This window comes from Somniosus microcephalus, chromosome 6, assembly GCF_052327205.1.
Source record: "Somniosus microcephalus isolate GS21.2 chromosome 6, FLI_Smic_1.0, whole genome shotgun sequence".
NCBI lineage: Eukaryota > Metazoa > Chordata > Chondrichthyes > Squaliformes > Somniosidae > Somniosus > Somniosus microcephalus.
The window spans coordinates 89,450,318-89,473,924 of NC_140992.1; the positions used below are offsets into that span (position 1 = coordinate 89,450,318).

At 46.3% G+C, this 23,607-nt stretch overlaps 1 protein-coding gene across 1 annotated transcript in view; it reads right to left on the reverse strand.

Annotated features, from left to right (window-relative positions):
* The window catches only part of pik3cb (phosphatidylinositol-4,5-bisphosphate 3-kinase, catalytic subunit beta), a 249,745-nt gene that overhangs the window by 63,429 nt on the left and 162,709 nt on the right, over positions 1-23,607 (reverse strand). The window contains exon 12 of the mRNA XM_085990511.1: positions 12,568-12,756. Coding sequence (XP_085846637.1) covers positions 12,568-12,756 — 189 coding nt within the window. The remainder of the gene's footprint in view (positions 1-12,567; positions 12,757-23,607) is intronic.

Genomic DNA, 23,607 nt, shown 5'->3' on the forward strand with positions numbered 1-23,607 from the left:
GCCCCAAATTTGATGAGGCTTCACTCCAGGCATTGCTGGATGGTGCTAGGGCCCACAGGGAGGTCCTGTTCCCTTCTTCAGGGAGGAAGAGGCCTCCCAGTCAGACCAAGGCTGTGTGGATGCAGGTGGCTGGTGAAGTCAACTCCTTGGGGCTCACACAGCACACCTGGATGCAGTGCAGGAAAAGATTCCATGACCTTCATTGCACTGGAAAATAAGTACTGTATGAAGTTTCCATCACCCTCAATCTGATCACCATTGCCTTTCCTCACCAGCACTCAGCTTTAGCAATCTCTTCCTCCACATCCCACTTGACACTCACATCCATACACCCTTACCCATTCCCTCTCTCTCTCTATGCTCACATTCACATAACTATTCCACCATGCAGCCCTCACACTCCCTCGCACTCTGATGCTTTGAACACAACTGACAACACACAGGGAGGGCCCTTGGTCTTGCAACCTCACTCCATCTTTGTCTCCTTCTAAGTATCTATGCTATGCAATCTCTGCACTCACTCCTTCATTCTCACTCAACCTCCACTTGTCGCTCTCATTGCAGGAAAAGACAGCTCACAACAGGAGTGTGTGAGCCAGGACAGGAGGAGGGCTGCCCTCATTAGCCCAGCTCACCCCCTGGGAGGAAGGCGTCCTGGAGATTGTCGGGGCTGACAGAGATGCGGAAGTTGGGGAAGGACAGACAGGAGCATCCCCGCAAGTTGGTGACAGAATAGTTTTCCATCTCTCTCATTGGCATTGCATAAGTCGCTGATAATGATTCTGAAGCTACATCATATGGACTTATGATCATCTGCAAAATGCAATGTGCATGTAACCTTGGCATCACATCTATAACTTTTTCCTAGACTCCCCCACAGGACCATCGAGAGCCCCCGTCCCCAGTGTGCAGGAGGAAGAACCCGAGATGCCAGACTCCTCAGAGGAATCTGCAACCTCTGAGGGCGCAGCGTCAGCAGAAATAAGCGCACCCAGCACCAGCGCAGACACTCACACTTCGGTGGGACCTTCGGGACATAGAGTAGAGTTGTCACCTGGTGTATCACAGCTCACAAGTGAGCATCAGCAGATTGTAGAGACAGGGACAGCAGTGGAGAGTCCTCGTCGGAGGGCGCAGGACTCTGCCAGCTCGGCTCAGCTGCATGTCAACCCTCTGCCTCTGGGTCCATCTGTAAGATCAGAGGTGATGGAACTCCATGCACAGATGCAGGAGTCTCTGGCAGGTTTTGTCTTTAGGGTCACTGCGAGTGTGGAGCGAATGGAGGAGTCCATAGCGAACATGAGCAGAGCCTTTGTGGAGTCAGTGGCGCATGAACGCATGAACACGGAAAGGATGGCTATCTATGTGGAAATGATTGCTGCCTCCGTGATAAGGCTGGCTATGGTAGAGAAGAGGAGGGCTATGGCCATGGAGGAGGTTAGTCGCCAGGGTATGGAAAACATGGTGAGTGTTCAGAATAGAATGACATCTCTTGAGGAGTGATGGGCATCTATTGAACAAAGAAACCAGACCTTCATGGAAGTCCTTCTGAGTAGGACTGCCATTGCAGATACGGGTCCCCATGGCCCCCCTGATGTGCAGCAAGCTGCTCTCAAGCCACTTGCAGGCACTGAGGGGGACCTGACCCATGAGAGGGAGGTTGGTGGCAGACCTCAAGGAAGTGGGGGCTCCTCTCCAAGCGCTCACACTTCCATGCCACTGCAGAACCCTCAATCAAAGCCCCGCCGGAGTCCACACCCAACTGAGATAGACGTCTCAACTCCTGCACAGCCGCAGGAGCAGCAGACTGCTGACGAGCCCTCACAGGCTCGCCACCCCAGAGGACGCTCGTCAAAGGTGTCGAGACAGGAGCAGCAAGAAAGTGAGCAAAGGGCCTCCACATCTGCTGAAGCCACTGGGGAACCACTACATAGGAGCACACGTAAGAGGAAAATAAAGCACAAATAGTCACAAGGGTAGCCACTTGGGTGAAATGCTGTGTATTTTGTAAAAATACTTCTTGCATAAAATTTTGCATAAAAGTTCTGATGGCAACTTCTGCAGTTGTGGCGTGTGTCATTTCGCGAATGGGGCTGGAGGTCCTCTGATGCCAAGAAGGGAAGGAAAAAAAGGCCTCCCATGCTTCTGGTAGATGCCTCAGTTGAGGAAGCGCTGAGTGAGGCTGGCGAGAGGGTTTCGCAGGAGGTCACACTGGAGAAGTGTGTGAGGCTCCAACCTTCCACAGGTGTGGTTAAGCCTGGTAAAAGTTGCCCCAGGCCTGAAACAACAAAGTCCTGCCACCTGCAAATGATGACTGATCAAATCTCCTCTTTAATGGTTGACCTGCAGCTGATAGTCAGCAAACCAATAGTGCTCACGCCAGGTTTCACAGGCGTGATCCCCACCAGGCGTGTTTTACGTGGGAAAAGGGTTAAACAGGCAAGGGCCTGTTAAAATGGGATTATTAAGTCTAAGGATAAGGGGTAAGCCATTTAGGACAGAGATGAGGAGGAATTTCTTCACCCAGAGAGTGGTGAACCTGTGGAATTCTCTGCCAAAGAAGGCAGTAGAGGCCAATTCATTAAATATATTCAAGAAGGATGGATATATTTCTTACGGCTAAAGGGATCAAGGGATATGGAGAGAAGGCAGGAACAGGGTACTGAATTTGGATGATCAGCCATGATCTCATTGAATGGCGGAGCAGGCTCGAGGGGGCCGAATGGCCTACTCCTGCTCCTATCTTCTATGTTTCTATATAAAGGCCCAATGAGTGCTGTTTAAGGGCCCTAAAGACCAGTCCCGCCTGTTGCAGGCGGGACTGATTCGGGACCATCAGACACACCTGGGTTAAAATGGCTAGTTGTTGGGAACCAGGCGGGGGGGTCCCGACCCCCAGGTTTTGCGATGTTAACCCCCCACACGCCTCAAAGCCCCCCTGACAGCTGAGTTAAAATCGAGCCCTTTGAGTCTGTCTTCACGGAAGACGACGCAAAAAACTTCCCGGAAATAGTGGAGACCCAAGGGTCCAGCGAGAATGAGGAACTGAAAGAAATTAGTATTAGTAAAAAAAAATAGTCCTGGCGAAATTAACGTGACTGAAAGCTGATAAATCCCTTGGACCTGATGGCCTACATCCTCGGGTTTTAAAAGAGGTGGCTATAGAGATAGTGGATGCATTGGTTGTCATCTTCCAAAATTCCATGGATTCTAGAATGGTTCTTGTTATAAATCTCATCATCAAGAAACTACTTATGAAATAACGCTGGACAGCCAGCTGGTGGCGCCGTCCAAGGAGTATAAATACTCGGGTGTGGGCCCCAGCTTAACTACTACTTCCATGTTCTGAAACAAGTTGATTAAAGCCTTGCTTTATGCTCAAACCAAGTGCGTAGTGAGTTTTATTACGTCAATTTAATCAACTTGATATCAACTCCACGCTTTGGGTGATTTCAGGAACAGCCAGCTACGACTCGAACCGTAGAAGGGAACTCAGACAAGTAATCGATCCATCATGGAGAAACTACTCAGCCTCGCCTGTCTCGACCTGGACCCGAATTCACTTACAGCTGCTAAGTTATGGAAACACTGGTATCGTACTTTCAGCAACTTCCTCAGGGTGTGTGGTGAAAATGTTCCTGATAAATTAGAGATACTTGCGAATTATGTATCCCCTCGTGTTTGATTATATCGAAGACTGTGTAGACTATGACGCCACTATCCAAATACTACAGCAGCTATATGTCAAGTCCCCAAATGAATTTTTTGCTCGGCATCTACTGGCCACAACTCAACAACAACCTGGGGAATCACTTGACGAATTCCTTCAGAAACTTCGCAGGCTCAGCAAGGATTGTAATCTTAAAGCTGTTACAGCTGAGCAGTACCAGGAGGAGTTAATTTGTGATTCCTTTATTAATGGGATTGCATCTCCCTTTATACGTCAGCATCTGTTGGAGAATAAAACCCACAAGTTACAGGCTGCCTATGACCAGGCATGTTCTCTGGACTTAGCAAAGAGGAATGCAGATACCTATTTTTCACCACGTGCACGGGCTGCTGCTATCACTTTTAGTGACTCCTTCGATAGGCCTCGGGTGGAAGCCCTCACGGATGACGACTCCAACCTGGCTGATGGCAACCCTACCCTAGAAACCTACACTGATGATGACCCCGCCCTAGCGGCATCTTGGCAATCCGGAAGGAAGTGTTTCTTCTGTGGAGGTGCGTTCCATTATAGGAAATTTTGTCCTGCTCGTAACGCAACCTGCAATCATTGCAGCAAGAAAGGTCACTTTTCTAAGGTATGCCAGTCAAGAGCCACTGTTAGTAAGAAAGGCCACTTTTCTAAGGTATACCGGTCGCGAGCTCCTGTTAGTTTTGCAGCTGCAATCTATAAAATTGCTCCTCCCCCAAGAGCCACTACTAAGGTTACAGCTGTCAAGGGTAAAACTGCCCCTCCTCCCATCACAGCCGTTTTTCCCCAAAGTCTGTCCCATGCAGCCACGAAGGTTTCGGTAAATGGGCACATTTTGAGTGCACTAATCGACTCATGCAGCTCTGACAGCTTCATTAATGAGCGGGCTGTCAGAAAGTTAAAACTGCGTATTTACCACTCGGACAGGGAAATTGCAATAGCTCTGACGACACTGACCACCAATTATTCCGGCTTTTGTCTTGTCGACCTTATCCTCTATGGCCGCACTTATTTCTCCACCAGGCTCGGGGTGCTCAAGAACCTATGCAGTGATGTGCTCCTGGGACAGGATTTCCAGAAACAACACAAAAGACTCACTTTTGAGTTTGGAGGGTCAAAGCCAGAGCTTACTATTTCCAAAGTACCGTTTTGTGCGCTTTCAGCGGCTTCGCTTGATGAGCCCTCCTTGTTTGCCTATCTTTCCCCTCGATGTAAGCCCATAGTCACTAAATCATGACGTTTCAGCCAAGATGATCGAGCCTTTATCGAGGCAGAAATCTCTCGCCTTCTAGCTGACGGTATCATTGAGCCATGTTCATCTTCCTGGCGGGCTCAAGTCGTCATTGTTAAAAATCCTCTGAAGCAACACAAGAAACATCTTTGCATCGATTACTCGCAAACTATTAACCAGTATACCGACCTGGATGCCTACCCACTACCACGCATCGATGACATGGTCAATAACCTTGCCAACTACAAGGTATTTTCAACTTTTGCTTTAAAGAGCGCACATCATCAAGTACCGTTAAAGGACTCTGACAAAAAGTATACGGCCTTTGAGGCCAATGGTCGGCTTCACCAGTTTTGTCGCCTTCCATTTGGGGTCACCAATGGGGTGGCCATCTTTCAACGGGCAATGGGCAGCCTAGTCAAACAGGAGAACTTAACGGACAATTTTCCATATCTCGATAATATCACCATTGCTGGTCATGACCAGAAGGAGCATGAGGCCAACCTCCAGAAATTTTTTGACGTTCTCCGTCGTCACAACTTAACCTTAAATGAGTCCAAATCTGTGAAATCAGTACCATCAGTCAACATCCTTGGCTACTGGGTGGGCAACGGTGTCATCAAACCGGATCCGGAGCTACTTCGTCCGCTTCAGGAGCTCCCTCCCCCTACAAATCTCGGCTCTCTTCGTCAGGCACTCGGCATGTTCGCCTATTATGCGAAATGGATACCCCACTTCTCCGACAAGATCCAGCCCCTGCTTCACGCTAAGTCATTTCCATTGGAAGCAACGGCTATTTCAGCTTTCAACCTCCTCAAGCGACAACTGGAAAAAGCCACTCTTCGTTCCATTGATGATAATCTTCCTTTCGTGGTCGAGTGCAATGCATCGGATGTGGCGATCTCTGCTACCTTGAATCAAGGTGGTCGACCCATTGCATTTCTGTCCAGAACTTTGCACGGTAGCGAGCTCCATTATCCTCCTGTTGAGAAGGAGGCTACGGCCATCATCGAAGCGGTACGTAAATGGTGCCATTTTCTCGCTCGTCGCCATTTCACACTTATAACCGATCAGCTCTCCGTGGCCTTTATGCTGGATAACCGGAAATGCACTAAGATCAAGAATAACAAAATACAACTCTGGAGGATGGAATTGGCCGCCTTTGGATCCACCATACATTATCGACCCGGCAAAGAGAATGTGGCCCCGGATACCCTCACGCGGGCACTCTGCTCTTCTATGTCAACTTCGACTCTGGAGGATCTTCATACTGACTTATGCCATCCTGGCGTTACCCGTATGTTGCACTATGTGCAATCTAAAAATCTCCCATTTTCTACAGAAGATGTGAAAAGAACGTGCTCCTCCTGTAAAATTTGTGCGGAGTTAAAACCGCAATTCTTCCGTCCATCGGATGGCTCGCTCATACACGCTATGCAGCGACTCAGCATTGACTTTAAAGGGCCATTGCCTTCCTCAACGCGGAACAGCTACTGACTGACTATGGTGGACAAATATTCACGCTTTCCCTTTGCTTTCCCCTGTCCCAATATGCTTACTTCCACAGTGATCAAATGCCTTGATCAAGTCTTTTCCCTTTGCGGTCCGGCCAATTTCATCCACTCTGATCGGGGTCCCTTCTTCATGTCAAGCGAACTCAAAAGTTATCTTTCCCAACGGGGAATCGCCACAAGTAAAATGACACCGTACCATCCCATTGGTAACGGACAGGTTGAGAGATACAACGCTATCATTTGGAATGCTGTTCGTCTTGCGCTGAGGTCACGCAACCTACCAGACCAGCAGTGGGAAACTATGCTCCCTGACGCGTTGCATTCCATCAGGTCTCTCCTTTCTACTTCTACCAATGTCACACCTCATGAGCGATTCTTCAGCTTCCAGCATCGCTCCACCCATGGGACATCTCTACCGTCATGGTTGGCAGCTCCTGGCCCCGTGCTGCTCCGAAGATTCGTCCGATCGTCGAAAACCGATCCTCTAGTCAACGAGGTAGAACTTACGGACGTCAACCCCACGTACGCACACGTGCAGTACCCGGATGGCTGGGAGTCCACCGTTTTGCTCCGGGACCTGGCTACCTGTCCGGCCGGTTCCGCGGACCCAACTGATGGAGGGACCTGCGGGGATGATGCCGAAACTCTGCGCTCCCCCGAGGATGACGCCCTACCTGGGACATCGAGGGATCTGCCGGCTGCCCCGCTGGATCCGCTCAGGGAGCCGAGCGTTCCCCGTGGGATGGCCACCCCGGGCCAGGACGCCGGTCAATCCCCGGCTAACCAACGGGACGAAGCCAGTTCTGCGCCTGTGGGGACCCGCACCCGGAGTCACGATCTCCCCAGCCTCCCTCGGGTCAATCAAAGCAACACGGGCCCTGTCGATCCACCAGTACGGATCAAGCGGCCCAGGGACCAAGACACGGTCCGGGGAGATGTGCCTTCTGGCCATAAACAAAAATCTAAAAGACTGCGGCTATTCGTGGTCCACCTAATCCGTTAGGAGGAAGTCGTCGGACTTCCAAATCTTTTAGGCAGGAAGAATGTTATAACTCTCATCATCAAGAAACTACTTATGAAATAACGCTGGATGGCCAGCTGGTGGCGCCGTCCAAGGAGTATAAATACTCGGGCATGGGCCCCAGCTTTCCAGGGACATTTTGTAAGACAAGGAGCTAGTGAAATACAACTAGACTTCCATGTTCTGAAACAAGTTGATTAAAGCCTTGCTTTATGCTCAAACCAAGTGCGTAGTGAGTTTTATTACGTCAGTTCCCATAGATTGAAAGGTAGCAAATGTAACCACACTAGTTAAGAAAGGAGGGAAGAGAGAAAACGGGGAACTGCAGACTAGCTAGCCTGACATCAGGAGTAGGGAAAATGCTAGAATCTATTGTTAAGGACGTGGTAACAGGGCACTTCAAAAATAATAATAGGATTGGGCACAGTCAACACGGATTTATGAAAGGGAAACCATGTTTGACAAATCTGTTAGAGTTTTTTGAGGTTGTAACTAGCAGAATAGATATGGGGGAACCAGTGGATGTGGTGTATTTGGATTTTCAGAAGGCATTCGATCAGGTGCCACACAAGAGATTATTAAACAAAGTTAGGGCTCATGGGATTGGGGGTAATATACTAGCATGGATTGAGGATTGGTTAATGGACAGAAAACAGAAAGTAGGAATAAATGGGTCATTTTCAGGCTGGCAGGCTGTAACTAGTGGGGTACTGCAAGGATCAGTGCTTGGACCTCCGCTATTCACAATCTATATCAATGATTTGGATGAGGGGACCAAAAATGTAATATAACCAAGTTTGCTGATGATACAAAACTAGGTGGGAATGTAAGTTGTGAGGAGGCTTCAAGGGGATATAGACAGGCTAAGTGAGTGGACAATAACATGGCAAATGGAATATAATGTGGAGAAATGTGAAGGTATCCACTTTGGTAGGAAAAATAGAAAAGCAGAGTATTTTTTAAATGGTGAGAGATTGGGAAATGTTGGTGTTCAGAGGGAACTGGGTGTCCTTGTACACGAATCACTGAAAGTTAACATGCAGGTACAGCATCAATTAGGAAAGCAAATGGTATGTTGGCCTTTATTACAAGACGATTTGAGTACAAGAGTAAAGATGTCTTACTGCAATTATATAGGGCCCTGGTGAGGCCACACCTGGAGTATTGTGCACAGTTTTGGTCTCCTTACCCAAGGAAGGATATACTTGCCATAGAGGGAGTGCAACAAAGGTTTACTAGACTGATTCCTGGGATAGGGGGATTGTTCTAAGAGGAGAGATTGAGTAGACTAGGCCTATATTCTCTAGAGTTTAGAAGAATGAATGAGAGGTGATCTCATTGAAACATACAACATTCTTACAGGACTTGACAGGGTAGATGCAGGGAGGATGTTTCCCCTGGCTGGAGAGTCTAGAACCAAGGGTCACAGTCTCAGAGTAAGGGGTCGGCCATTTAGGACTGAGATGAGGAGAAATTTCTTCACTCAGAGGGTGGTGAATCTTTGGAATTCTCTATCCCAGAGGGCTGTGGATGCTCAGTCGTTGAGTAGATTTAAGACAGAGATTGATAGATTTTTGGATATTAAGGGAATCAAGGGATATGGGGATAGTGCAGGAAAGTGGATTGAGGTAGAAGATCAGCCAGGATCTTATTGAATGGTGGAACAGATTCGAGGGGCCGAATGACCTGCTCCTGCTCCTATTTCTTATGTTCTCATGAGTACAGCAACCACCGAGGACTGGTGTGTGCCTTCAGTTCTACCTTGTGACAGTAAGTTCATTTCTCTTTTTAAAAAAATACAGTTCGCACCTCCCTCACCAATCACTAATTTTCTCCCCTCTCCGCCTTCTCTCACTGAAGGTGTTGGGACTCCTTACTGAGTTGCAGTTCCGTGGTAAGCCCTCCGGTACCTCATGACATTATATTATCTGAGAGGATCCACAGTGAGTCTAAGGGGGCTATTCACCCAAGAAGGGCACCAGAGCCGAGTCCAATCCTGCCCTCACTTGATGTACTTGCGTGCATGCTTCAGCAAGGGCTATCGGAGAGAAAGGGTAGGAACTCTGGCTGATTTTTCTCTAAAGGATAACTTTAGATCTTCCACCATTGCTCAGTGGGACCACTTTCTGATAATAATATGCCTGTCCCAAACTTATCTTCAGTTTTGAAGAAAAGCATGCCTCCAAAACAGGTGCTGACCAACCTCTTGTGTGTTTCCAGCTTTTTAATGCTTACATTAAGAGTTATCTTTATTAACTCTTAATTATGAGGACAGTACTTAGCTTGTATTTCCTTGAGTTTGGAAGGTTAAAAGGTGTTTAAAATAATAAAAAGATTCAATAGAGTAGATGCAGAGAAGCTATTTCCTCTGGTGGGGGAATCCAGAACAAGGGGGCACAATCTAAAAATTAGAGTTCGGCCGTTCAGGAGTGGAACCAGGAAACACTTTTTCACGCAAAGGGTCGTGGAAATGTGGAATTCTTTCCTCCAAAAGGCTGTTGAGGCTAGGACAATTGAAATTTTCAGGACTGAGATTGACAGATTTTTATTAGATATGAGTATCAAGGGATATGGATCAAAGGCAGGTAAAATGGAGTTGAGGTAGATATCCAGGACCTAATTGAATGGGGGGAGGAGGATCAATGGGCTGAATGGCCTACTCCTGCTTCTATTACCTTTAGCTTGGCAATTTGTAGGTTTGAGCACCACTGAATAGTTTATCTAAAACTGGCATTTCCTATTGCAAAAAAAACGATGTCAATGGGTGGTGCCAAGCAGAAATCAAAGGCTTGCTCAATCTATGCACCTTTGAGTGATCGCAACTGATTTCACAATTGCAAACACAGATCAGTGGGTTTAAGTGGCAGGGTAGCTGATCCGTACAGGCCAGGAAAGCCCCTTGCTTGATTTGGCAGTTTGTGCTGAGTCAGCTGCTCTCAACAGGGTGGCAGTCGAGGCCCTACAATTGGTCTCAGTGCCCTAGGATTAGAAAAAAAAAATCAGCCACGGTTTCTGCTCCCGATTGCCATCTAATGACCCCCACTAAATGTGTGCATCTGTGAATGTCGACTGAGGACAGGATCGGGTTCAGCTGCCGTTCATCATCCAGATACCTGAACAAAGAGGAGCAAGAGCCATTTGGGGGAGATGGAACTGTATCTCAACAAGGAATCAACTGCTTCAGGTGAGGGGGAGGAAACTAACAGAAAAGAGAAAAGAAAAACTGCAAAGCCAGATGCTGATGCTAACTCACACACTGATATTCTCAGCCGTTTGATAATGTAGCACTGCTGGTGAAACATATGCAGAACCTAGGCAAAAACCTTGTTGCCTATGCACCCAAGTAAACACAAGTCATTCACTCAGAAAATGGACTTCTGTTACCCAAAACCCAACAGGCTAACCAGCCAGAAAACTGAACAATTCAATATATTCAAGTATTGTACGGTATGTTGGAAATGGATACAAAGATTCTGTCTGCAGATGTTCTCAAACCGGGAATCAACTTTGCACAGTCTGCTTTAGGCTTCAGCAGAAAGAGGCACTTCAAAGTGCGACATTTTATTCAGTGTAATAATTCATATGGGCAGCTTGCACCAACAAGACCAAATAGTTTTTAAATGAATAAACAGGAAGGTAAGGAGTTAAAAATCACTGATAGAGATTGAAGACAGGGAAGCTAACAAATTGTAAGATTTTTATTAGAAAGAAAAGTCACTGGAAAGGTGCCCTTTAAAGTTTAGTATGTAATCTTCTTAGTGATCTGAAGCTGCAGTATCTTACAGTAAAACATTTTACACAGTAGTTTCCTGTTATTGTCACTTTTGGTTTGCTAGCCAAAAAACAAAAAAAGTGACAAGGAGGAAGGAGGACCCCAGGGCAATGCAGTTTTATCTTGGAGAAACATTCAAGATGAAATGCATTTTATTTAAAAAGCACGTTTATTTTTTGAGTGACGGTTCCTGCAGTCCTGTGATGATTGTGCTTGTAGTGCCTGTTTGAGGGACCTGCTTAAGACCCAGGTCTCAATGGAGTACTGGAGTAAGACATGAAGTTAATGGTTAGAAGTCCATTAAAAATGAGGCAGCATAAACACATTTTTTAAAAAGTGAGAGGAAAAGTAGGTTGGTGAGTTGTTCAAAGAAATTTCCTGAAGAGTGCAGGGGAAAGTTGTGGATATTGTTCAAAAAATAGTAAGAAAACAATATGGTCCAATGTCAAAAAACATTTGTATTTTACTGCTTGCAAGCAATTTTCTGGAGCCCTTCTCCAAAAGCACCTCGACGTTTCCAGAGTTTTAGAGATGCTGGAACAGCCATGGTAATTTTTCCAATGAGAAAACATGCAGAGGTGCCATCTTTCAGACGAGATGTTAAATCGAGGCTCCACCTGCCCTTTCAGATGGATGTAAAGACACCATGGGACTATTCGAAGAAGAGCAGGTGAATTCCCCCGTTGTCCTGGCCAACATTTAACACTCAACCAACACTACCAAAACAGGTTAACTGGCCATTTATCTCATCGCTGTTTGTTGGACCTTTCATGTGCGCAAAGTGGCTGCCATGTTTGCTCACATTACAGCAGCGACTACACTTCATTGACTGTGAAGTGATTGAGGGCAGCCTGAGGATGTAAATGGTGCAATAGGAATGCAAGTTCTTTCTTTCATAAGCAGATCAAACACTTAATATACTGTAGAGCTGTTTTTATTTGTCATAAAAATATTTTTGTGTGTTTCCTTTCCCATGAAAATATTGTCAGCATGAATAATGTTGGCTTGTTTGCAGCACATGGGAGTAAAGCATCGTGTCTCATCCCACAAACTCTTCGTTTGATAAAAGACAGTTCCACAGTATATTCCATTCTCATACTACCAACATAGCGGTGGTTGAAGGGGCCGAGGAGAGATGTGGAAAGTTGGAGTAAACAGGTGAATGGACATCTATTAAATAGAGCGACACAATGCAACACATTACAGTGAAACACTACAAGAGAAACTCACTGCAACGTTTTCAGATCTCATTAGGAATGGCTACTTTTCATAACACCCAACGATTAAAAGCTCATAGCATTTGATTGGAAAGGCCAAGTTCAATAGCTTTACCTGAGCCACATCTTCGTGTTTACTCCACTTTACTGAGAGCAGCAGTTTGGGCAGCGACTGTGGAAAGTTTTCACGACAGTCATATCGCAGAGTCCATATTAAATCCATCTCATTTTCACATAGTTGAGACAATGGATCCCGCTCCATGATTTCTCTTAGCTCAATATGCAACTTCTTCCATCCACGGCCCTGAATGAAGAAATGGTTTAGTTAGAGGTTTAGTAACACATGCAAGTTTATCTGAAGCACAATTTGGGCAAGAGAATTGCTTTGCCAATATTAATGTTTTAAAGTAAAAACCATAACCTAACAGCACAAGAGAACCGTATTTCCAAACTAGGAAGCCAGGATGTTAATCAGGCTTCTCTACAGAGACAATTATGGTGGTCTTGACTGGACCATCCTAACAGGGAATGGGATGCCTTCCTGCCCAGAGAAGGAATAGCACCGACAGGTCATTGGTTCCACTGCTACCTGGCACTGACACTATCTGTCCCACTGATATCGGGAAACAACTCCAAAAACAAACAGCTGCCAAATTCTCAATTTTTAATAATGTATTTTTAGTTGTGTGTTTTTGATGAATTATGCTCCAAGTAACAGACATCAATACTAGGCAATGGGGCACTTTTCATCTGTAGCATGCACTGCCAGTATCCAGCAAGGTTAGGTTTAAACTAAAGATTGTGTGTCTAGCCCTAACAACTATGTTAGGCCTAAACTCGGTGGTGGGAAAATTATTGGAAAGAATTCTGAAGGACAGGATACATCTTCATTTAGAAAGACATGGATTAATCAAGGATAGTCAGCACGGATTTAAGGGAAGGTCGTGTCTGACAAACTTGATTGAATTTTTTGAGGAGGTAATAAGGAGGGTAGATGAGGGTAATGCGTTTGATGTAGTGCATATGGCCTTTGATAAAGTTCCACATGGCAGACTGGTCACGAAGTTAAAAGCCCATGGGATCCAGGGCAAAGTGTCAAGTTGGATTCAAAACTGGCTCGGAGGCAGGAAGCAGAGGGTAATGGCTGATGGGTGTTTTTGTGACTGGACGGCTGTTTCCAGTGGGGTTCTGCAGGGCTCAGTACTAGGTCCCTTGCTTTTTGTGGCATATATCAATGATCTAGACTTGAATATAGGGGGTATGATTAAGAAGTTTGCAGATGATACTAAAATCGGCTGTGTGGTTGACACTGAAGGAAGCTGTAGACTGCAGGAAGATATCAATAAATTGGTCAGGTGGCAAATGGAATTCAATCCGGAGAAGTGTGAGGTAATGCATTTGGGGAGGGCTAAGAAGGAAAGGGAATACACATTAAATGGTAGTACACTGAGCAGTGTAGAGGAACAAAGGGACCTTGGAGTGCATGCCCACAGATCCCTGAAGGTAGCAGGCCAGGTAGACGAGGTGGTTAAGAAGGCATACGGAATTGCTTGCCTTTATTAGCCGTGGCATAGAATACAAGAGCAGGGGGGTTATGCTTCAACTGTACAAAACACTAGTTAGGCCTCAGCTAGAGTACTACGTGCAGTTCTGGTCACCACATTACAGGAAAGATGTGATTGCACTAGAGAGGAGATTTACAAGGATGTTGCCGGGAGTAGAGAATCTTAGCTATGAGGAACGACTGGATAGGCTGGGTTTGTTTTCCTTGGAACAGAGGAGGCTGAGGGGAGACCTTATTGAGGTGTATAAAATTATGAGGGGCCTAGATAAAGTGGATAGAAAGGACCTATTTCCCTTAGCAGATGGGCCAAAAACCAGGGGGCACAGATTTAAAGTAATTAGTGGAAGGATTTGAGGGGATATTTCTTCACCCATAGGGTTGTGGGGGTCTGGAACTCACTGCCTGAAGGGGTGGTAGAGGCAGAAACCCGTGTGCAGGAAGTGTATCCAGCTGCAGCTACTGACAGACCGCATTCTGGCGCTGGAGCTGCGATTGGATGCAAACTGGAGCATTCATGATGCTGAGGACGTCGTGAACAGCACATTTACGGAGTTGGACACACCGCAGGTTAGAGGTTGGACAGGCAGAAAGGGAAGGGGTGACCAACAGGCAGAGTACTAGGCGCAGGCAGGTAGTGCAGGGGTCCCCTGTGGACATCCCCCTCTCAAACAGATACACCACTTTGAGTACTGTTGGGGGGCGTGACTTATCAGAGGAAGGCAGCAGCAGCCAACTTCCTGGCACCAGGGGTGGCTCTGCTGCACAGGACGGGAGGAAAAAGAGGGGTAGAGCTATAGTACAGGTAGACTATCCTTTATCCGAAAACCTCGGGACCAGCCGTGTTTCGGTTTTCGGAAAATTTTGGATTTCAGAAGGTGGTTCGGCGGGGGTCCGCTGGGGGGTCGGCGGGGGTCGGGGTCAGCGGGGGTCCGCAGGGGGGGTCGGCGGGGGTTGGGGGTCCATGGGGGGGTCGGCGTCGGCGGGGGTCCGCAGTCGTGGCTTGTCCGTCGCTGCTAGCCTGGAATGCAATGAAGTTCCGCATTTCCACCAACAGGTCGTCGTGCTCGGTCGGAACAGGGGCCGGCACCGCCGCGGGCTCAGAGCTCTCGTTGCTTTCGAGCCTTTGGAAGAGAGTCAGGTGGTTCCGCGGGGGGGTCGGCGGGGGGTCGTGCGCACGACTTACGCTGACCCTCTGCTCAGCGCAAGTCGGTGGGTGTCGGGGTCGGTGGGGGTCCGCGGGGGGGGTCGGTGGGGGTGGGGGTCGGGGTCGGCGGGGGGGTCATGCACACGACCTACGCTGACCCTCTGCTCAGCGTAAGTCGTGCGCCACTCTGGTCATGTCGTGCGCCACTCTGGTCATGTCGTGCGCACGACTTACGCTGACTGAAAAAACCTTCGGTTTTTAGAGGGTTTCGGTTTTCGGAAGTTCGGATAAAGGGTAGTCTACCTGTAATAGGGGATTCTATTGTAAGGGGAATAGATAGGCGTTTCTGCGGCCGCAAACGAGACTCCAGGATGGTGTGTTGCCTCCCTGGTGCAAGGGTCAAGGATGTCTCAGAGCGGCTGCAGAACATTTTGGAAGGGGAGGGTGAGCAGCCAGTTGTCGTGGTGCATATAGGTACCAACGATATAGGTAAAAACCGGGATGAGGTCCTAAAAGCTGAATATAGGGAGTTAGGAGGTAAATTAAAAAATAAGACCTCAAAGGTAGTAATCTCAGGATTGCTACCAGTGCCACGTGCTAGCCAGAGTAGAAATAGAAGGATATTTCAGATGAATACGTGGCTAGAGGAATGGTGCAACGGGGAGGGATTCAAGTTCCTGGGACATTGGAACCGGTTCTGGGGGAGGTGGGACCAGTTCAAACCGAATGGTTTGCACCTGGGCATGGCTGGAACCGATGTCCTAGGGGGAGTGTTTGCTTGTGCTCTGGGGGAGAGTTTAAACTAGTATGGCAGGGGGTTGGGAACCTGAGCAGGGAGACAGAGGAAAGGGAAACAAGGATAAAAGCAAAAGAAAGGAAGGAGAAAAACAAAAGTGGCAGTCAGAGAATGTAAGAACATAAGAACATAAGAAATAGGAGCAAGAGTAGGTCAATCGGCCCCTCGAGCCTGCTCCGCCATTCAATAAGATCATGGCTGATCTGATCCTAACCGCCAATCCACTATCACAGAACCATCTCCTGAATCTAACAGAATTAGACACACGAAATAGGAGCAGGATCAGGCAACACGGCCCCTGGGCCCGCTCCGCTACCCACAGGGCCATGACCGATCCAAACCTAGACTCATGTCCAAATTCCTGCCCGCTCCCCGTAACCCTTAACTCCCTTTACTTCTAGGAAACTGTCTATTTCTGTTTTAAATTTATGTAATGATGTAGCTTCTACAGCTTTTTGGGGCAGCATATTCCATGGACCCACCACCCTCTGAGTGAAGTAGTTCCTCCTCATCTCAGTTTTGAAAGAGCAGCCCCTTATTCTAAGACTATGCCCCCTAGTTCTAGTTTCACCCATCATCGGGAACATCTTCCCCGCATCCACCCGATCCAACCCCTTCACAATCTTATATGTTTCAATAAGATCGCCTCTCATTCTTCTGAACTCCAATGAGTAGAGTCCCAATCTACTCAACCTCTCCTCATATGTCCATCCCCTCATCCCCGGGGTTAACCGAGTGAACCTTCTTTGTACTGACTCGAGAGCAAGTATGTCCTTTCTTAAGTATGGACACCAAAACTGTACGCAGTATTCCAGGTGCGGTCTCACCAATACCTTGTACAACTGAAGCAATACCTCCCTATTTTTATATTCTATCCCCCTAGCAATGAAAGCCAACATTCCATTGGCCTTCCTAATCACTTGCTGCACCTGCATACTAACCTTTTGAGTTTCGGGCACCAGGACCCCCAGATCCCTTTGTACTTCAGTACTTTCCAGTTTCTTGCCATTAAGATAATAACTTGCTCTTCGATTTTTCCTGCCAAAGTGCATAACCTCACACTTTCCAGTATTGTATTCCATCTGCCAAATCTCTGCCCACTTACTTAGCCTGTCGATGTCCCCTTGCAGGTTTTTTATGTCCTCCTCACTCACTACTTTCCCTCCCATCTTAGTATCATCTGCAAACTTTGATACGTTACACTCGGTCCCCTCCTCCAAATCGTTAATATAGATTGTAAAGAGTTGGGGACCCAGCACTGACCCCTGCAGAACACCACTAGTTACTGATTGCCAGTCTGAGAATGAACCATTTATCCCAACTCTCTGCCTTCTGTTAGATAGCCAATCCTCTATCCATGCCAGAATATTACCCACAATCCCGTGATTTTTTATCTTAAGCAATAATCTTTTGTGTGGCACCTTGTCAAATGCCTTTTGGAAGTCTAAATACACTACGTCCACTGGTTCCCCTTTATCCACCCTATATGTTACTTCCTCAAAGAACTCCAGCAAATTTGTCAAACATGACTTCCCCTTCATAAAACCACGCTGACTTTGTCCTATTAAATTATGATTATCCAAATGTCCTGTTACTGTCTCCTTAATAATGGACTCCAAAATTTTACCTACCACAGATGTTAGGCTAACCGGTCTATAGTTTCCAGCCTTCTGTCTACTGCCCTTTTTAAATAAATCAACGGTTTAAATCAAACATGGCCACAGTAAATAATAATTCTAATAGGTCTAAGAGCGTTAAAAAAATAAGCCTGAATGCTTTGTGTCTTAATGCGAGGAGCATTTGTAATAAGGTGGATGAATTGGCTGCGCAAATAGAGGTAAACAAATATGATTTGGTTGGGATTACGGCAACGTGGCTCAAGGATGGCCAAGGCTGGGAACTCAACATCCAGGGGTATTCGATATTCAGGAAAGATAGACAAAAAGGAAAGGGAGGTGGGGTATCATTACTGGTTGAAGAAGGGATTAACACAATTGTAAGGAAGGATATTAGCTCTGATGATGTGGGATCTGTATGGGTAGAATTGAGAAATACCAAGGGGCGGAAAACATTAGTGGGAGTGGTATATAGACCTCCAAACAGTAAGGCGGAGGTTGGGGATGGCATTAAAAGGGAAATAAAAGAAGCGTGCAATAAGGGCACAGCAGTCATCATGGGTGACTTTAATCTACATATAGATTGGGCTAACCAAATTAGTAACAATACTGTGCAGGAGGAATTCCTGGAGTGTTTACGGGATGGTTTCCTGGACCAATATGTCGAGGAAGTAACCAGAGATCAAGCCATCTTAGACTGGGTATTATGTAACGAGAAAGGATTAATTAGCAATCTTGTTGTACGAGGCCCCTTGGGTCGGAGCGATCATAATATGATCGAATTCTTCATTAAGATGGAGAATGAAGTAGTTGAATCAGAGACTAGGGTCCTAAATTTAAATAAAGGAAACTATGCTGGTCTGAGGCGCGATTGAGGTAGGATTGATTGGGGAATGTCACTCAAAGGGTTGACGGTGGTTAGGCAATGGCAAACATTCAAAGACCGCATGGATGAACTACAGAATTTGTTCATCCCATTTTGGCATAAAAATAAAACAAAAAAGGTGACCCAACCATGACTAACAAGGGAAATTAGGGATAGCATAAGATCCAAGGAGAGGACATATAAATTGGCCAGAAAAAGCAATAATCCTGAGGATTGGGAGCAGTTTAGGATTCAACAAAGGAGGACAAAGGGATTAATTAAGAAGCGGAAAATAGAATATGAGAGTAAGCTTTCAGGGAACATAAAAACTGACTGTAAAAGCTTTTATAGATATGTGAAGAGAAAAAGATTGGTGAAGTCAAGCGTAGGTCCCTTGCAGTCAGAATCAGGGGAATTTATAATGGGGAACAAAGAAATGGCAGACCAACTAAATACATATTTTGGTTCTATCTTCACAAAGGAGGACACAAATAACCTCCCAGAGATGCTGGGGAACGTAGGGTCTGATGAAAGGGAGGAACTGAAAGAAATCAGTATTTGTAGGGAAATGGTGTTAGGGTAATTGATGGGATTGAAGGCCAATAAATCCCCAGGGCCTGATAATCTACATCCTAGGGTACTTAAGGAAATGGCGCTAGAAATAGTAGATGTATTGCTGATCATCTTCCAACATTTGATGGAATCTGGAACAGTACCCATGGATTGGAGGTTAGCTAATGTTACCCCACTATTCAAAAAAGGTGGTAGAGAGAAAGCGGGGAATTACAGACCGGTCAGCCTGACATCGGTAGTGGGGAAAATGCTAGAGTCCATTATAAAAGATGTAATAGCAGAGCACTTGGAAAACAGTGACAGGATTGGACAAAGTCAACATGGATTCACAAAAGGTAAATCGTGCTTGACTAATCTACTGGAATTTTTTGAGGATGTAACTGGAAAAATAGATAAGGGAGAACCAGTGGATGTGGTGGATCTGGACTTTCATAAGGCCTTCGATAAGGTCCCGCATAAGAGAGTAGCGTGTAAAGTTAAGGCACATGGGATTGGGGGCAAGGTACTGACTTGGATAGAGAACTGGTTGGCAGACAGAAAGCAAAGAGTTGGAATAAACGGGTCTTTTTCTGAGTGGCAGGCAGTGACTAGTGGGGTACCGCAGGGATCGGTCCTTGGACGCCAGCTATTCATATTATATATTAATGGTCTAGACAAGGGAACGAGATGTAATATCTCCAAATTTGCAGATGACACAAAGCTGGGTGGGCGTGTGTGCTGTGAGGAGGCTGTCGAGAAACACCAGGATGATTTGCACATAGAAACATAGAAGATAGGAGCAGGAGTCGGCCATTCGGCCCCTCGAGCCTGCTCCGCCATTCAATGTGATCATGGCTGATCATCCAAACTCAGTACCCCGTACCTGCCTTCTCCCCATATCCCTTGATACCTTTAGCTCTAAGAAATATATCTAACTCCTTCTTGAATATATTTAAAGACTTGGCCTCAACCGCCTTCTGTGGTAGAGAATTCCACAGGTTCACCACTCTCTGGGTGAAGAAATTCTTCCTCATCTCTGTCCTAAATGGCTTACCCCTTATCCTTAGACTATGACCCCTGGTTCTGGACTCTCCGACCATCGGGAACATTCTACCTGCATCTAGTTTGTCCAGACCCGTCAGAATTTTATAAGTTTCGATGAGATCCCCTCTCATTCTTCTAAACTCCAGCGAGTATAAGCCCAATCGACACAATCTCTCCTCATACGTCATTCCTGCCATCCCAGGGATCAGCCTTGTGAATCTTCGCTGAACTCCTTCCATGGCAAGAACATCCTTCCTCAAATAAGGCGACCAAAACTGCACACAGTACTCAAGGCGTGGTCTCACCAAGGCCCTGTACAACTGCAGCAGGACATCCTTGCTCCTGTACTCAAACCCTTTCGCTATGAAGGCCAACATACCATTTGCCTTCTTCACTGCCTGCTGCACCTGCATGCTTACCTTCAGTGACTGGTGCACAAGGACACCCAGGTCTCATTGCACTTCTCCTTCTCCCAATCTATTGCCATTCAGATAATAGTCTGCCTTTCTGTTTTTGACACCAAAGTGGATAACCTCGCATTTATCCACGTTATATTGCATCTGCCACGCTTCTGCCCAATCACCCAACCTGTCCAAATCATCCTGGATTTTCTCGGTATCCTCCTCGCAGCACACACGCCCACCCAGCTTTGTGTCGTCTGCAAACTTGGGAGGTATTACATCTAGTTCCATTATCTAGATCATTAATGTATATTGTGAATAGCTGGGGTCCAAGGACCGATCCCTGCGGTACCCCACTAGTCACTGCCTGCCACTCGGAAAAAGACCCGTTAATTCCTTCTCTCTGCTTTCTGTCCGCCAACCAGTTCTCTATCCAAGTCAATACATTGCCCCCAATCCCATGTGCCTTAACTTTACACGCTAATCTCTTATGCGGGACCTTATCGAAAGCCTTTTGAAAGTCCAAATACACCACATCTACTGGTTCTCCCTTATCTATTTTCCCAGTTACATCCTCAAAAAATTCCAGTAGATTAGTCAAGCACGATTTACCTTTTGTAAATCCATGTTGACTTTGTTCGATCCTGTCACTGTTTTCTAAGTGCTCAGCTATTACATCCTTTATAATGGACTTTAGCATTTTCCCCACTACCGATGTCAGGCTTACCAGTCTGTAATTCCCCGCTTTCTCTCTACCACCCTTTTTGAATAGTGGGGTAACTTTAGCTACCCTCCAATCCATGGGTACAGTTCCAGATTCCAGCGAATTTTGGAAGATGATCAGCAATGCATCTGCTATTTCTGGGGCCACCTCCTTAAGTACCCTAGGATGTAGATTATCAGGCCCTGGGGATTTATCGGCCTTCAATCCCGTCAATTTCCCTCACACCATTTCCCTACAAATACTGATTTCTTTCAGTTCCTCCCTCTCATCAGACCCTATGTTCTCCAACATCTCTGGGAGGTTATTTGTGTCCTCCTTTGTGAAGGTTGAACCAAAATATGCATTTAATTGGTCTGCCATTTCTTTGTTCCCCATTATAACTTCCCCTGCTTCTGACTGCAAGGGACCTACACTTGATTTCACTAATCTTTTTCTCTTCACATATCTATAAAAGCTCTTACAGTCAGTTTTTATGTTCCCTGCAAGCTTACTTTCATATTCTATTTTCCCCTTCTTAATTAATCCCTTTGTCCTCCTTTGTTGAATCCTAAACTGCTCCCGATCCTCAGGGTTACCGCTTTTTCTGGCCAATTTATATGCTCTCTCCTTGGATCTTATGCTATCCCTAATTTCCCTTGTTAGCCACGGTTGAGTCACCCTTTTTGTTTTATTCTTATCCCAAACTGGGATGAACAACTTCTGTAGTTCATCCATGCGGTCTTTAAATGTTTGCCATTGCCTATCCACCGTCAACCCTTTGAGTGACATTCCACAATCAATCCTACCCAATTCGCGCCTCATACCATCATAGTTTTCTTTATTTAAATTCAGGACCCTAGTCTCCGAGTCAACTACTTCACTCTCCATCCTAATGAAGAATTCTATCATATTATGATCGCTCTGACCCAAGGGGCCTCGTACAACAAGATTGCTAATTAATCCTCTCTCATTACATAATACCCAGTCTAAGATGGCCTGATCTCTGGTTGGTTCCTCGACATATTGTTCCAGAAAACCATCCCGTAAACATTCTAGGAATTCCTCCTCCACAGTATTTTTACTAATTTGGTTAGCCCAATCTATATGTAAATTAAGGTCACCCATGATGACTACTGTGCCCTTACTGCATGCTTCTCTAATTTCCCTTTTAATGCCATCCCCAACCTCTGTATTACTGTTTGGAGGTCTATATACCACTCCCACTAACGTTTTCTGCCCCATGATATTTCTCAGTTCTACCCATACAAATTCCGCATCATCAGAGTTAATAGCCTTCCTTTCAATTGTGTTAATCCCCTCTTTAAGCAGCAATGCTACCCCACCTCCCTTTCTTTTTTGCCTATCCTTCCTAAATATTGAATACCCCTGGATGTTGAGTTCCCAGCCTTGGCCACCCTGGAGCCATGTTTCTGTAATCCCAATCAAATCATATTTGTTTACCTCTATTTGCACAGCTAATTCATCCACCTTGTTCCGAATGCTCCTTGCATTAAGACACAAAGCCTTCAGGCTTGTTTTTTAACGCTCTCAGACCTATATGAATTATTATTTACTGTGACCATGTTTGATTTCAACCGTTGAGTTCTTTGCCTTCTAATTTTGTTTTTCTCCTTCCTGTCTTTTGCTTTTTTCCTTGTTTCCCTTTCCTCTGTCTCCCTGCTCAGGTTCCCAACCCCCTGCCACTTTAGCTTAAACCCTCCCCAACAGCACTAGCAAACACTCCCCCTAGGACATCGGTCCCGGCCCTGCCCAGGTGCAAACCGTCCCATTAGTACTGGTCCCACCTCTCCCAGAACCGGTTCCAATGTCCAAGGAATTTGAATCCCTCCCCCTTGCACCATTCCTCTAGCCATGTATTCATTTGAAATATCCTCCTATTTCTACTCTGACTAGCACGTGGCACTGGTAGCAATCCTGAGATTACTACCTTTGAGGTCCTATTTTTTAAATTTACCTCCTAACTCCCTATATTCTGCTTTTAGGACCTCATCCCATTTTTTACCTATATCGTTGGTGCCTATGTGCACCACAACAACTGGCTGTTCACCCTCCCCTTCCAAAATGTTCTGCAGCCACTCCGAGACGTCCTTGACCCTTGCACCAGGGAGGCAACACACCACCCTGGAGTCTCGATTGCGGCCGCAAAAACGCCTATCTATTCCCCTTACAATTGAGTCCCCTATCACTATAGCTCTTCCACTCTTTTTCCTCCCAGCCTGTGCAGCAGAGCCACACATGTTGGGTTATTGAGCAGAAACATGGCAGATGCAATATAACGTGGATAAATGTGAGGTTATCCACTTTGGTGGCAAAAACAGGAAGGCAGATTATTATCTGAACAGCAATAGATTGGGAGAAGGGGAAGCGCAACGAGACCTGGGTGTCCTTGTGCACCAGTCGCTGAAGGTAAGCATGCAGGTGCAGCAGGTGGTTAAGGCGGCAAATGGTT